General features: G+C 30.0%; 1 protein-coding gene across 1 annotated transcript; it reads right to left on the reverse strand.

Annotated features, from left to right (window-relative positions):
- Positions 1 to 120: 120 nt before the first annotated feature.
- On the reverse strand, positions 121 to 14,392 carry LOC111051519 (vitamin K-dependent gamma-carboxylase). The gene is made up of 10 exons (XM_039438209.1): positions 14,283 to 14,392; positions 13,038 to 13,295; positions 11,632 to 11,782; positions 10,076 to 10,246; positions 8,179 to 8,364; positions 6,807 to 7,105; positions 4,684 to 4,823; positions 3,838 to 3,969; positions 2,622 to 2,958; positions 121 to 1,373 (listed from the first exon to the last, which is right to left on the reverse strand). The coding sequence occupies exons 1-10, from the start codon at positions 14,290 to 14,292 to the stop codon at positions 1,003 to 1,005; spliced, it is 2,055 nt and encodes a 684-aa protein (XP_039294143.1). The 5' UTR covers positions 14,293 to 14,392; the 3' UTR covers positions 121 to 1,002.
- Between the last annotated feature and the right edge of the window lie 657 nt (positions 14,393 to 15,049).

Here is a 15,049-nt window from a genome sequence, read left to right on the forward strand (position 1 = left end):
GACTAGTCCATATACTTTCCATGTAGGAGAAAAGTCTAATCCTGATGACACTATTCCTTCACTTAGAAGCTTGAAAAAATTAATTTAATTTTTATTGGATACTTTAAATACAATATTTACAGTAGAAAAGAAGAAAACACTACTAAATTATAGTTACACTTTTGATAATTTAAAATATTGAGATGACTCTTTAGCTTTACTATCATAAAATAAGCTTTAGACTTAGATATTCTTAGAATGGAATAAAATAATTCGTCATTGTAATTAAACACTAAAAACTGTAATGCAATACATGATCAATTACAGGAATATGCATATACAGAAATACAACAATATTCCAAAAAACATCATTTAAACATATCAGGAGCATCTCAAAAATATACTCTTTCAAAATCCAACCAGACACAAAAATTTTAAACTAGATACAATAAAAAAATTTCCTTATACTGGACACTCTGTAATGAAATTAACAACATATACTTTTTTAGCAAATTTCTAATTTTTAATTGACAAAAATATATTAGTCACAAAACCTGATTGGAAAAGAATAAATATATACAATTTTAAATGAAATTATTTGAAGGATGAGGCCTGCTATTCAGAAAATATTCTTTTGAGCTGTACTATAATCATGTTGTTACTCATACTATTGTAGCTACTGTCAAGTTGTCGAATCTTTAAGCAGTTGGCTTTCAAAATATAATAGAGGATGAAAATAGAATAAAATTATGAATGTTGACATTTTGTGCTTTATTGTAAATTTCTAATGTCTATTATTTAATTGGGAAAGCTCTTCAATTTTGCAAATAAAAACTATTTTCTAAATAATGGTTATTGTTTTCAACTGAAACATGTAAATCTCTGCTCGGACACGAAAAAGTGAAAAGTGAGCAGTTTTACATTGTTACAATAATATTGTAACTTTGATAAAATGTAATTGTAGCTTAAATTATTGACTAGAATAGAGCTACTATAATATACAATGGTACCTTTGCCTTTATTCTACAATTCATTGGAAAGAGGGAAGAATAGAACTCCAACTAAGGTTTTTGCTACAAGCCAAAATGCTTTTCTGAAATTACTCAATCTTCGCCGTACATCTGTGCTCATGATTTCAGTGAATGGCTTCGAGTTTTCTGAAGGCACTCTAGATGCAACTTTCGAGTCAGTTTCGTTGATGAAGGAGTACACAAAGCATGATGGTACTTCTGATACTGTGTACACCTTATGATAGGTATTGGTAGGAATCACTTCATTATCACCAGGCATCATAGTTTTATTAGTGAGGTTTCTCTCCAGAACAATAATCCCTTCAAGGGCAGTCAAGCTCACGTTCCTCAACTCTCCGTTCATGTAGCTCTCCATACTCAAACCTAGAAAATGTAATGTCGTTCAATTCTCAAAAAAAATCAACAAAAATCATGTATATTATTCATTCAATTATAATATCAGGGGACCAGATATTTATGATATTGAGCAGTGATAGAAACTCTGTAAGACTATCGTTTTTTATACATATACCGGTACGCATCTATTAACAAGAATTTCTTCATAATTTATTACGATGAAGAAGCAATGTTCTTGAAGTTGGAATGGATAATATTGAGCAAAAAATGTAGATCAATGAATTTCTCAAAGTATTGCTTCATAAAAGTACATGATTAATGGATGGAATACAAATGTCTATTAGGTACTGTAAATTTAAAGTGATTTCTTTGTGTAAATGTTTACAATGAATTAACTTGAATCAAGTGCATCTACGAATCTTCATGCAAGTAAAGACTATGAATTTTCGTGAAAACTGTAAATAAATCAGAGTGGATTCTTGGATTCATATAATTTCATAGATATGACAATAATTTACAGTTACGAGTATAAATTATAGATACATCTCTAAAAAATAAGTGAGTCACTGTAAATCTATCACTTTTTGCAAGGAAGCTTTTGATAAATTGGAAATCTAGATGGACATAATCCAAAATTTAAATTGAAAACTCTATTACAGTTCTGTATAATTCATTTCCCATTAAACATATCATTAAGTAGTTTCATCATAATAATTTTTTTCTCACATTTATTTAATTTTTGGAGTATATTATAATTTATATATTTCTTGGTTTTTTTACTTTTGCATTCAAATTCATTTTTAAATATTTGTTCCTCTCTTTAATTAATTCCATGCAATCTCCTAAGTTCTGTTGCTAGAATAGTTTTTATTTTATTTATCATATTCATTTTTTACAACAAAAATAATTGAAGATATTGGACTTTGATGGCATCTCTCACATAGAAATTTCTCGGGAGTATCTTTCCTCAGAAATTATATCTAGAATATAGTTGAAATTAGGAGTACATGATAGTATAAATTTCGCAGAGCTATTTTATTGTTTGTACTTCTGTTTACTGAGAAATGAAATGTATTATTATTATTATTATATTACATTATAATGAATAATACAGTCATTATCAAAGTGTAGATTACAGGTACCTTTTTCAATTATTATTCAGCTATCTTTATGTTTGTGGAACCATATACCTGCAAAATATACTACTCGAATGCTTATTTGTAGCAGTTATGAATGTCCATGAAAATAATCCATCTGTTAAGAAATTGAACAAACCTGGAAAATCTGCAACGAACAAAGCATCACTTCTATTCGACCATTTCCAAATTTCCTCTCTTATATCCATAATTTTCCTCCTCCAATGTGATAAATCACTCAGCAAAGGCAATAGGAATTCGACTTTTTTGAATGGTGACCAGGGAGCTCTCAACAAATCAACCCGAGGATCAAACATTCTCTGCTGGAATCTGCCATTCAACGAGTACCACACATCAACATACACTGACACATTCTTCATGTCAGGGTGTTCACTTTGAATATTACTCTCTATACACTGAGCATATTGGAGGAGCATATCAGCGTGAGTAGTCCATCTATCGGTTTTCACCCAAGCCTGTAATATATTCAATGAAAGCGGTGTAATCGATAAATAATTATAGATAAATATTCAAATTAATAAATATGTTTAGTATTACTTTATTAAAAAATTTGAAAACTTCAAAACATTTTAACAAAAAAGGCAGATAAAACCTATATAGCAGATCCGATCGTGAATTCTGGCTGTGGAAGGATGCATGGAGAGAAGAGAAACTCTGACAATGATTATTAAGTTTTATTAAAGAAACGTTTAACTTAAAAAGTAGAATTTTTTATTAAATTTAGAGTTTGTCATTTCTTTTTAATTTGAATAAAGTAGCCCATATAAGTGGAGTGATTTTATATTCAATATGCTTCAATATCATATTATATAGTAGCATATTTCAGGCAAATATGCTGGCCAAGATTATTCTATTTTTATTATTTAACGAGAATCCAATATTAAATGCTGTAAATCACTCTGAAGACTTCTGCTACCCCACTGCAAATATTGGCAACAGGGTTAACAGCTAGATGGAAGTTATAATTTTTTGTGTATATTTTTCAATAAATTTTCTATTGACATTTTTGTAGACATGATGTAAAGTTTAAAGGATAGCCCTTTATATTTTAATAAAAACTGTTAAATCCCATTCTAAGGGGTTGGTAATGCCATCTAATCATGATTTGATCTGCTAACTGCTGCAAAGCACGGGTTAAATTTGCTCGTCAGAAATATATATGAGTTGCAACTGTAAGATCTTGAATGAATTGCTTTCTATTTCGTATTCATTCACAAAAGTTAAGTTCGAAAATTAGAATATTGGGAATATTGCATTCATTAGTTGTTTGAAAGTAGAATATCTATAAAATATAGGTATTCTATCATGCATTATGCATAAGTATGCATTTATACCTCAGGATTCAAGAAGTATTCGTGTCCAAATGATCGGTCTACAACTTTAACTACTATCCTATGTCTTATCCAAGTATGGACCATCATATCCCAAGAATAACCATACAGACCATTAGTCCAGTTATTGTATCCCTGAAATACAAAAATAAAATTTTACCGAATTTGATTACATTCACTAATGAAAGACACAACTAAATTAATTCGAGTTTTATGAGAATTTAAGTAAACTGTTATTTCCTGCTGCTTTTATAAAGTTTATCAATCAATATGAATTGAAAATCAACTTATAGCTCCTTAACATATTGATAGTAATAGATACTCGTACTAAGTAGATAGTAATTAAATAAAGTAATAAAAATATTTTCTCAATAACTCAATTCATAAAATTGGTATAATAATTAATTCAACATTGGAATATTATTCTTCATTTATTGTAAGAGCATGATAATTTTTCACATTGAAATTATCTGTATAGCCTTGATTATGGTATTCAATTACCAGAAAATGAATATAGAATGAAAACAGTTTAAGTTTATATGCTAAGTAAGAAAATGTTCTTGCAAAAATGACAACTATCACTCTGTGAAGCTGTCTGCTCTCTTATATGAACCAACCAGCCATTTAAAATGTGGCATAAGTTAAGATTTAATATTTTTGTAAAGTGAAAAACTTGCTGGACAATAAAAGGGTTTGAAAAATCTACCTTTTATAATTGAAATGAAATATTCCTCAGGGCTTCAGGTTATCCTTGGTTACAAATTCACAATGGCATAGAACATTTTCATGTAATAAGATGGTAAGAAATTTGATAAAAGAGGATCGTAAATAATTTTCATTTGAGCTAACCTTTGTTACGAAGTGTGAGTAAGGCATAAAACATTGTAAACCCATATAGAAAATTAATGCCAAACTAATAATTTTTTTTCTTAAACCAATTTCCATTCTTTTATCGGAGACTTCAATTTTCTTCATATCCTTGTCATTCTCTGAAACAAGTGACATATTTAAAACTCATTGAAGAAGCTGAAAACCAAACTAGTAAATGTTTTCAATTCAAGTGAAAATATAATAATGGTTTTAAGGTTAACTGCTTGCTGCTTCCTGCTTAAATCATGAAGACATGACAGAATAAACTACCCTCATGAAGCTATGAATAACATTATGCTTGATGGTTTGATGCTGTAAAGACTCAAATTTATTTCCTGATCATGGACCAGACTATAATGAGATGGAAAATGTTTTCATAATTTTTAATAGAATAGAATAGAATAGAATAGAATATTTTTATTTGTCCAAGAACAATTACACGATTGCATGAGACATTGTCAAGATAGTTATAATACATTACAATTACATCTTAATATATTTCTATACAATATAAGTCATAATAACATCAAAGTATACATTTTTTAAAAGTCATAATACATTCAAATATTCACTTCTCATAGTACTCTTTCAAGCTGTAAAAGGGATTTTTGACTAGAAAATTGTAAAGTGCATCTTTAAACTTCAAAAACGGGAAATTTTTTATTTCTTGAGGAAGGTGATTGAAGAGTCTCAAACCTACATTTACATGGCTTCTTAAGGTCTTTGATAACCGTACTTGTGGTATATGCAAATTTGCATAGCTTCTTGTATGGTGTGTGTGGATGTTTTTGTTGCTGGTTAGATTTGTTTCCTCAGATTTGACATGTAGTAGCAGGGTGTATATGTACAAACAAATAACTGTCATTACTCTACTTTTAATAAAAAGTGGCTTACAGTGGGCTCTTATCTCTGAATTGGTTATAATTCTAATTGCTTTCTTTTGTAATAACAAAACTTCGGATACTCTTGCACAATTTCCCCATAGAATAATACCATAATTCAATATAGAATGAAATAGAGCATAATAGATGCTTATAAAATAACTTTCAGGTATACGGTATTTCAAAGTCTTTAACAAATAAATAACCTTTGAAAGCTTACTACATACTGAATCTATGTGGTCACTCCATGTCAAATGATTGTCAATCTGAACCCCCAGTAATTTAATTTTTCTCACATATTTTTCTGGGAACTTGGATCCAGTATTCAAAGAATAAATGGCCTCTTGTGTTTTTGACTCATTGATGACAAAACTATTAGCTTTGAACCATATGACAGCTTGATTTAAGGTTTCATTGGCAATCCTGTTTAGAGTTTGTAAATCTCTGTCAACAGAAAGAAAAGTTGTATCATCTGCGAACATGATTGTTTTTGAAGACGTTATACTATTAGGAAGATCATTGACCATCACTAGAAACAACAGTGGCCCCAGTACTGAACCCTGAGGCACACCAAACTTGACATAGGAAGCAGATGATTTGTTTCCATTCACATCAACTATTTGCGATCTGTTATCCAGATATGACTTGAAAAAATTGAGACACTCTCCACGTATTCCCAAGTGATTTAATTTTTGAAATAGAATTGAGTGATCTACACAGTCGAACGCTTTACTTAAATCGCATGCCGTAATTTGAGCCACACACTTATCCTCAAAAGCCTGTATTATATCATCGATAATAGTTAAAACTGCTCCTGTAGTATTTTTGCCTACTCTATAGCCGAACTGGGAACTACTTATCAAATTGAGACTGTCAAAGTAGGTACAGATTTGGGTCTTCACAATTTGTTCAAAATTTTGCCAAAAATTGGAACTATTGAGATTGGACGATAGCATTTAGGTAATAACCTATCCCCACTTTTTTTGAACAATGGTACCAGTCTTGAGATTTTCAACTTTGTTGGAAAAACTCCCTGTCTCAGGCACATATTGATGCAATAAGTAATTGGTACAACAATAGACTCACACACACACTTCAAAACCTGGTTGGAAATGTCAAATATGTCTTTGCTCTTTGAATTTTTCATATTTTTTATAACTTTGTAAACGTCCGCACAAGAAACATCCCTCCATTTGAAATTGTTGTGTGGAGAAGGCAGGCGCTCCATGAAGTCCTTAGCTGTCAACTGAGGTCGCTCAATGCTGTCTCTTGCATCCTGGACTGATGAGAGGTAGTAGTTGTTGAACTCCTCTGGTGGAATCTCGATGCTTTGTGACTTGAAACCTCCATTCCTCACTTTGTTAACAAGGGTCCATGCAGCTTTTGACTTGTTGTCAGATTTTTCAATGTAGCCAGCATTATGATTGAGCTTTGCCTTATTCAGTTCATCCTTATAGATTTTTTTACTTTTTTTGTATGCCAATTGTGATTCATTGCTTTTATTTAGTAGGAAAATAGTTCTGAAAGCCATCATAGTATTCTTCAATTCAGCCAATTCTGTGGTGTACCAATTTGATTTTTTTCCAGTTTTCCGTGTCTTCTTACTTTCTTTTATAGGTATACTTGGGCATATTTCGTTGAATATTTTGTAGAAGACTTCAAAGAAATGATCAAAAGCAGATTGGGCCTCCTTTATACCCTCAAATATTTTCCTCCAATCCACTAACATCAATCTATTCTTCAACCTATCAAGCCTTTTTAATGAAACATTTCTTGCAAACTTTTTCAATGAAGGCACCTTATCATTCATTGAATTATTTGAAAATGTCAAGTGGATACCAGAGTGGTCTGAAAAATTGAAATTCAGTATTTTCAAATGAATGTCTTGTTTGTCGACTGTGGTGATGACATTATCCAGACATGCTTTCTCTCGTGTAGGCAACATATTCAAGTAATCCATGTTAAATTCGCTTAGGAGGTTTTTGAACTTCTGCACACTGGATTGTTCTGTTGCTACATCAAAATGAGCATTGTAGTCCCCGCCAATAAATATTTCTTTCTTAAACTTGAATAGGTAGAAAAGGAGATGCTCCAACTTTTCCATAAAAAGAATAGGGTCTCCTGATGGTGATCTGTATATGCTCACTAAGATCACTTTGTACTCCTTCAGGTGAACAGCTGCTGCTTCAAATGTAAGTTCCTCGCATATCCAAGCTAAGTCAATCTCTTCATAGTTTAAATTATGTTTCAAGTACACCGCTACTCCTCCTCTTGAGTGATCTTTTCTGCAGTAACTTGAGGCCAGGACGTAGTTATCAATCACCTCATATGAAAAAGTCCTTAAAATTTTACCTTTTAAATAAATATCAGAATATCAATAGGAATAAGTTCTGCAGATGACTAATTATGTAACGTCAAGTTCAATGCACTATAGATTCAATGCAGGATAGAGGAAGAAAATAAAATTTTCCAAGCTCTTTTCAGTGATTAGTTTTTGAAAAAGTCCTGCTAAAAAGTACCTATAGAATTAATCCTAAGTTTGAAAAATATATGAAATTTTCTAAAATGAAATGAAATGAAAAAAATGGCTTACGTGAAAGGCGAAAATACCCAGTGAGTTGATAAGTCCATCATTGAATATCCTGACAGCCAGTCTCTATTGATTTTCTTCAACCCAGCAAAAAAATAAAGAGCAAACAATTGGAATCTCAATATTGAATAGTTCCACAATGGAACTGTATCATCATACTTCTTCCTCCTTACTATTCTATCAAACGACCTGAAAAAATTGAATAAATTACAAAGTATCAATAAATTCACCAAATAACAAATCAAGCTCAACTCATATTTGAGAGCTTTGAGGTAAATGTCACATTGGAAGAATATGGAATTAACTATTTTCAAATAAACTTCAGTAAACTTGGATTCCAGTATAGTATCTGAAGCCTGATTCATAATATATTTTGAGATAGATGAATCAATGTCAAGAATAATTTGAATTACATAATATTACATCATTTGATAAGATATGATGAAAATTAGGAGTCTAATAGACATTTCCTTTTTTTAATCATTCACAATTACACAACTTACAGAAAAGTACCACAGGCTTACCATAATAGCCACAGTTTTTACCTAGCATCAAAAAGTTATGAAAATATAAACTGCTTGAAATTCAAAAATTCAATCAAATCAATCAAATCAAATTATTTTCCATTCAAATACAGTTCACAAACATAAATATAAATTACCTACATTTTATGGAAAGATTAGCATCCGCAAAGAAAGAATCTGAGCGCGGATGCGAGTTGTGCAACTAAAAAGAAATATAATTATAATTCTATTCTAAAAACAAAAACAAAAACAAAAAAAAAACAATATTACTAAAATTACTTATAATTGACATATTACTAAACATGAATAACAAAATAAACCTTTTGAAAAATTTCTCCCGATACAGCAATTTTTATTACTATTATTTATGTTCTATTTTGTGTGATTTTATCTGTTTTGATTATTACTATTAGTTTTTTATGTTCTATTATTACCATTTAGTAGATTTATTATTTCGATTTGTTATTTTTATTACTATTTTTATTATTATTATGTTTTTTTTGTATGATTATTATGTTTTGGGGTTAAACAACTATTTTTTAATATCATTAAGAAGATTCCAGTATATCACCATTTTCCCTCAACCAGTGATCTATTTCTCTAGAATAATATTTTTTGCAGCTGATTTCTACGATCCTCGCTGGAATCAGGAACTTTATCAATTTGTATTTGAATTGTTGCCTGCATACATTTAGATCCATCCTAACTTGGTTTATGGTCATTGTTCTTAGGTTGTATGGTGTGTCTCTCCTGTTGAGCCTCAAATTACATTTATTTATATATTGAATCAAATTTTTAAAATACAATTCTTTAACAGTGAACAGTAAAAATTATTTAATAACTACACACCATAATATATAAAATCATATTTTTCAATTGAATAAATATAAATCCACAACAAACATTATAAATAATTGTTTTTATTAAATGAATTATTGAATTGTAATAAAAATCATAGAAATGCTCTTGTAAAGTGATTTGGCTTGCTACTATACGTGAAATTTTATAGTAGCCCAATATCACTCGAACTCCAATTAGTAATTTCTCTTGTTTCTTTACACGTTTGAAGAAATACACCCAATTTAAAATTTAAATAGGCCCAACCTGATTCTGAGTTGAATTTCCGGGTTCATTCAGTCAGTCAATCAACTTTTAATGAGTCTTACTTGGATGAAAATGAATCTAGAAAAGTCCTCAATAATAGTCTTCTTATTGGCTGTTCTAATGTATATAATATCATCTCTTTTTAGTTGATGGTAGATAATTTTAAACGTTAATAATAATTCATGATTTTCAAGGCAATGAATTTATCATCCAACACTTGAGAAACTGAATATTACGGTACTGAACTGACAAAACATTATTTTTGAACTCACCAAACGTTGCTGGCACTGGAGCAGGTCATAAGAATACAGAGTAAGCCATAAAGATAGGAGTGATTGTTCCACACACTTTTATTCAGCAGAAGAATATACCAATACGGCAATGTCAGAGCTAGACAACTGAAGCGGTAGTAAGCGCCAAGTGAAATACCAATTGCACCTAATCAGCATCAACAGATAAAATTAATTTGTAATAAAGTTTTGTTGAACTATAAAATGAGAGATTTTTGAATGAGAATCAAATTGCAAACAATCTAGTTATATGCAGAGTATGAGGGAGAATTATTCTATCAAAAATTATAGTATCAGTTTATTGTTCATTGTTTAAAATTCCTTAATTTTTAGTCGATTTTGATTCAATGCGTAGCATATCTCCAACTAAGCTATTCGACTTGTCTTGCTAAAACGAAGTTGACCTACAGTATTTGAATGCTTGAATCTTCTTGATTTTACCAGGAAGAAAATAACTATTTTCATCTTCTTATTCTTTCATATTCTTGAAAATATATTTTCTTTTACTTTCTAGTCTCCTAACAAACAAAGAGAAATTATATTATTGAAATTGTCAGATTTTACTACTGATTTATTCCCTTATTTCTATGGAATAGAAAATAGTTCTTGTTCTTGAATATCAGATAATTGAAGAATATTGGAGTAACTTTCCGAACATGAAAATACAACAATGTTTTGAAAAATTGTTCAATGTACTTCATATAATAGGCTAGGGTACTTAAAAATGATTTTGAAAAAAAATATTTTCAAAATACAATGTGTATGGGTTAACAGAAATGCGTATGGTAACAGAAATGTGTATGGGTTAATAGAAAATGCAATTTGATCCTTAATCAAGTTACATGAGTATCTGAAATTATTATGTGATTAATTCAAGCTGTAATCGTTTTTGCATAGTTAATTGGTTGGAAATTTTCATCAAATAATTTTATAGATAGCATAATAAGTCAGAGATTGAAATTTTCGAAATAAAAAATGTCCAAGTAAATTGATTTATTCACTTTTTTAAAATTCGAATGATATATTATTATAATTTGGATCTAATGCACGTTCAATGATTATTTAATTCCAATTTGAGTTGATGATAATGATTTTTATCTGCGATCTCAAAAAGCTTGCACAGTTTTAATTACATTCAAAGACTTCTTTATCCTTTATTGTTCATATAAATTCTTGTATGTATATTTCAAAAATCTCTAAATGGAATACACGAAATGGAATGAACGTGTGTACACTCAAACCATCTTGATATTATTCTTACTCTGATGGCCTGAATTAGCCTATATTTCAATAATTGAAAAATACAATTTGTCTCCCATATTTAACAGTAGGGTACAGAATACAGAAGATAATATTAATGTATTTATTTATTTAGAAGTCATGTAGAAGTTTTAATAGTATGAGATATTTAATTATTATTAATATTAGATTAATAAAATTGGGATGAAAAGAAGTTTTGGACTGTACGGTTGTCTTTTTCTTTGTCCTTAAGTTGATTGTAAATTGTAAATAAATAAATAAGAAGATATATTACCAATGACATGATGGTATACAGGAAGTACATCCATTTCAGAGGAAGAGGTCTTAGAAAATAGAAAAGTGGGAATCGACATTCCTTTGGATCTCCCCAGAGCCTCTCAGCTTCTGTAAATCCCCTTTCTTCCACAGTATCAATTAGCATTACAATGCCTGGGAACAAAAACATCTTAATAAAAATTGTGAATAATGAATCACACTCGGAAGTAACAAAATAATCGAATAAAAATAGTTAATAATATGAATCACACTGGTGTACTACCAAATTTATCCAAATAGGTTTGATAGCTTTCACCTATCACCTAAGGAAAGTAATTGGTTCCAGTTATACTAACATCTTTATAAATCATGAATGGATTTAGTGCCTATAAATAAGAAGTCCAGTTCAGAGCAAATCAAATTATAATTTTCAAATGATTCAAAAATTTACAGTTTACACCAGAATAAATAATCATAAATGGATTGAACATAGATTGAAAATGGATTGAACATAGATTGAAGATGATTCAGGTTACAAATATGTTTGATATGTTCATCAAAATAGATTCAAAAGCTTTCTCAAAGCTCAGGAATTATTGTTTCAAATCAAGATCAAAAAATAAAAAAACTTACAAACTAAGAGTACTTATCTTTTATTTACGGCTTATAAGGCAGGCTTATGGCTTTCAAAATTAAACGAAAAATTTAACACAAATTGAAAAGAAAAATTGAAATCTACATTTCACGTATGTTCAAAAATATCAATAGATTTTATAAAAAAATTCAGATTTCAAACAAAACATTTTAAATTTCAATTATTTAGAAAATTTTCAGCAGGAGATAAAAACTTCTACCATTAGCCCAAACCTTACAACAATGAGAGAAGCACCTAAAGCTCCACAGCACTACATAGACACGTCATCCACTGTCAACTAATAAAGAATACAATTTACAATTATTATATCTATTATTCTCAATAAAACTTCATTTTAAAACTGTTTTGAACTTTTTATTCAACTTTTAAATTGCTTAGAATTATGTGTTCATTCAGAAAAGAACTTTATCACAGTGATTATTCAACATTAGTGTAGCTGATAAATTCCCGGTAAAACGTTAAGTTCGCATATCGATTACACCGATATTTGCTATCAAGTTTTACTGATATTGAATTGAAGATTCGATTTTAATCGAGAAAAATGTAATATTACAACACAAATAAATTACTAAGAACATATGAAAATCAATAAAAACAATATAAAAACTTGTAGTACTCTTTTATTAAAACATTTTAAAAACTTTAAAACATTTTAACGACTAGTTTTGACCATTGGCCATTTTCAAGTTCTGAGAATGATTAAGAATGTCCAAAATAAACGAGTAAAATGTCTAAGAAAGAAAATAGGAAAATCACTTTTGCGAATAAACTCACCAAATAAAAGTCTAACGGCACTCAAGGAAGTGGCATCACATGGTCGATAGAAGAGAGCCGTCAGTCTATCTAAAGACATCAACTCTCTAGGGTGGAATCCACAATTCAATTCTGTCCATTCCTCCCATGATAGCTTTGATTCAAAATTTTCAGACTTCAAGTAGTGTTTGTCATCCGATTGGTTACTGGAGCTCTGATTATTCTGATTGACCTCTTGATTATCCTTCTGTGGTTTGCGTCTCTTAACAACTGCATTTCCTGTAACATGAAGATGGTGAATAATTTGTGAGATATTATCCAACATGGATGGTGTGTTCCATTAAATCGAAGAACGAGAGTACATAATAAGTAGTAAGCTGAACAGTATACGAGGTTCATGTAGCTACTACAATGAAGATTATAATACTGATAATAATAATATTCTATTTAACACCTTATATGTTCAAAACATGTTCCCTATTAAAAATTGCGAATGTTGCCGAACATTCAAACAAAACAGAAAATTTGTGATGTATTTTCTTTAAAAAATTAATTCATTATCATTCATAAAACATGTTTATTGGTGAGATAGATTGAAGTGATTTGAACAAATAAATAGTAAGAAATGATTGATGAATTTATATTTTCAATAAAATTTGTTGAATACAAATCGATACTGTGAAACTTTTCCATAATTGAAAAAACACTGATTTTCTTCGGCAATTCCACTTTATAGACCATCAAGAGAGAAACTGCAGTTACGCAAATGGTTTCAAGGAGATGAGTAGAAGATAACTAAAATAAACAATAGGCAAATTATGAGTAAACAGTTAGAACAAAAGTAAAAAAAAACATAACATCAACAAACTGGTGGAAGTGTACAGATAAGACAAATTAATAACTTCAATAAAAAAAAAAAACAGTACCCATCAATATATCATCTCCTTATAGATTCAAGTGATACAATGATTGATATCGTGATATCATGATCATGATTCCCTTGTTTAGGAAACATTGAGTATCCTTGATCAGATAGACATCCTTCGATATCATAATCTTCAGGATAATTGGATATATTTCAGAAATATCTCATAATTTCAAAATTACTTTTTTAATAATCCTTGAAAATTGACTGAAAACGACTTGATATTGTTAAAATCAGTGTTTTCGAAAATATTCTCTTCATTAATTAATATAATATAGCTACCTCAATATCACTTTCAAAACAACAAAAAATTATAATTCTTATATAATCGATTAGCCTACCTGGATCCATAGGCTTGAACTCGTCAATCACGTCCACTCTTGAGCTACTGAATCTATTCCTGGATTGAGCGAATATTGGAACACCTTGAGGAGGTGTTAACAGTTCGAAGTGTGGAAGAGGTATGCAGGAATCGCCCACAATAGAGTTAGTTTGCTGGATGCGGGTGGTTATCAGAATAGCGCCCTCTCAGAATAACATTTCCAGCTCAGTGAATTCATATGAGGTCGGCGTGAAGCCCATGTAGGAACACACGCTTGTCTCCATGCATTTCAATGATTAGTTCATGCAATTAATTGCTGTCGGTCTACATTATATCCATTGCACAAACTTCCAATCTAACGCGATATATAAACGGAGTTCTGGTCCAAAAATATACAATAGCAAACAACTATTTCAGTACTACTTTTTATGAAAATTCAAAGCTTTTGGATAAAATAGCGATGGTGGACCCTATTTTCCTATTTATGATGTTCAGGAAGACAAAATTGAACTTGGTGTTTTTTACTGATTGTGATATACAGTACCTACTTGCTACGAGACAAGTTAACATTGAGGTAACTTCCGACTTGGAATACATCGTATACCCTATCTTATACGTGTTACATCAATTAGAATAAAGTTCTCCAACAATCATAAATAAACAATCGAATAATTTATTAATGAAATCAATTATTCTATCATCAATATCGTTAGAATAATTGATTATTATGATCATGGTACATGATTGAGCAAATAAATAGTATTCCATGATGGAACCCTCTGCTTT

The sequence above is a fragment of the Nilaparvata lugens genome, chromosome 11, assembly GCF_014356525.2.
Source record: "Nilaparvata lugens isolate BPH chromosome 11, ASM1435652v1, whole genome shotgun sequence".
Taxonomy (NCBI): Eukaryota; Metazoa; Arthropoda; class Insecta; order Hemiptera; family Delphacidae; genus Nilaparvata; species Nilaparvata lugens.

Coding starts and splice junctions, on each gene's coding strand:
- LOC111051519 (XM_039438209.1), bottom strand. Junction 11,783..13,037: donor TGCCGTTAGACTTTTATTTG/GTGAGTTTATTC, acceptor TTTTGTTCCCAG/GCATTGTAATGCTAATTGAT. Junction 1,374..2,621: donor GTTCGTTGCAGATTTTCCAG/GTTTGTTCAATT, acceptor TACATTTTCTAG/GTTTGAGTATGGAGAGCTAC.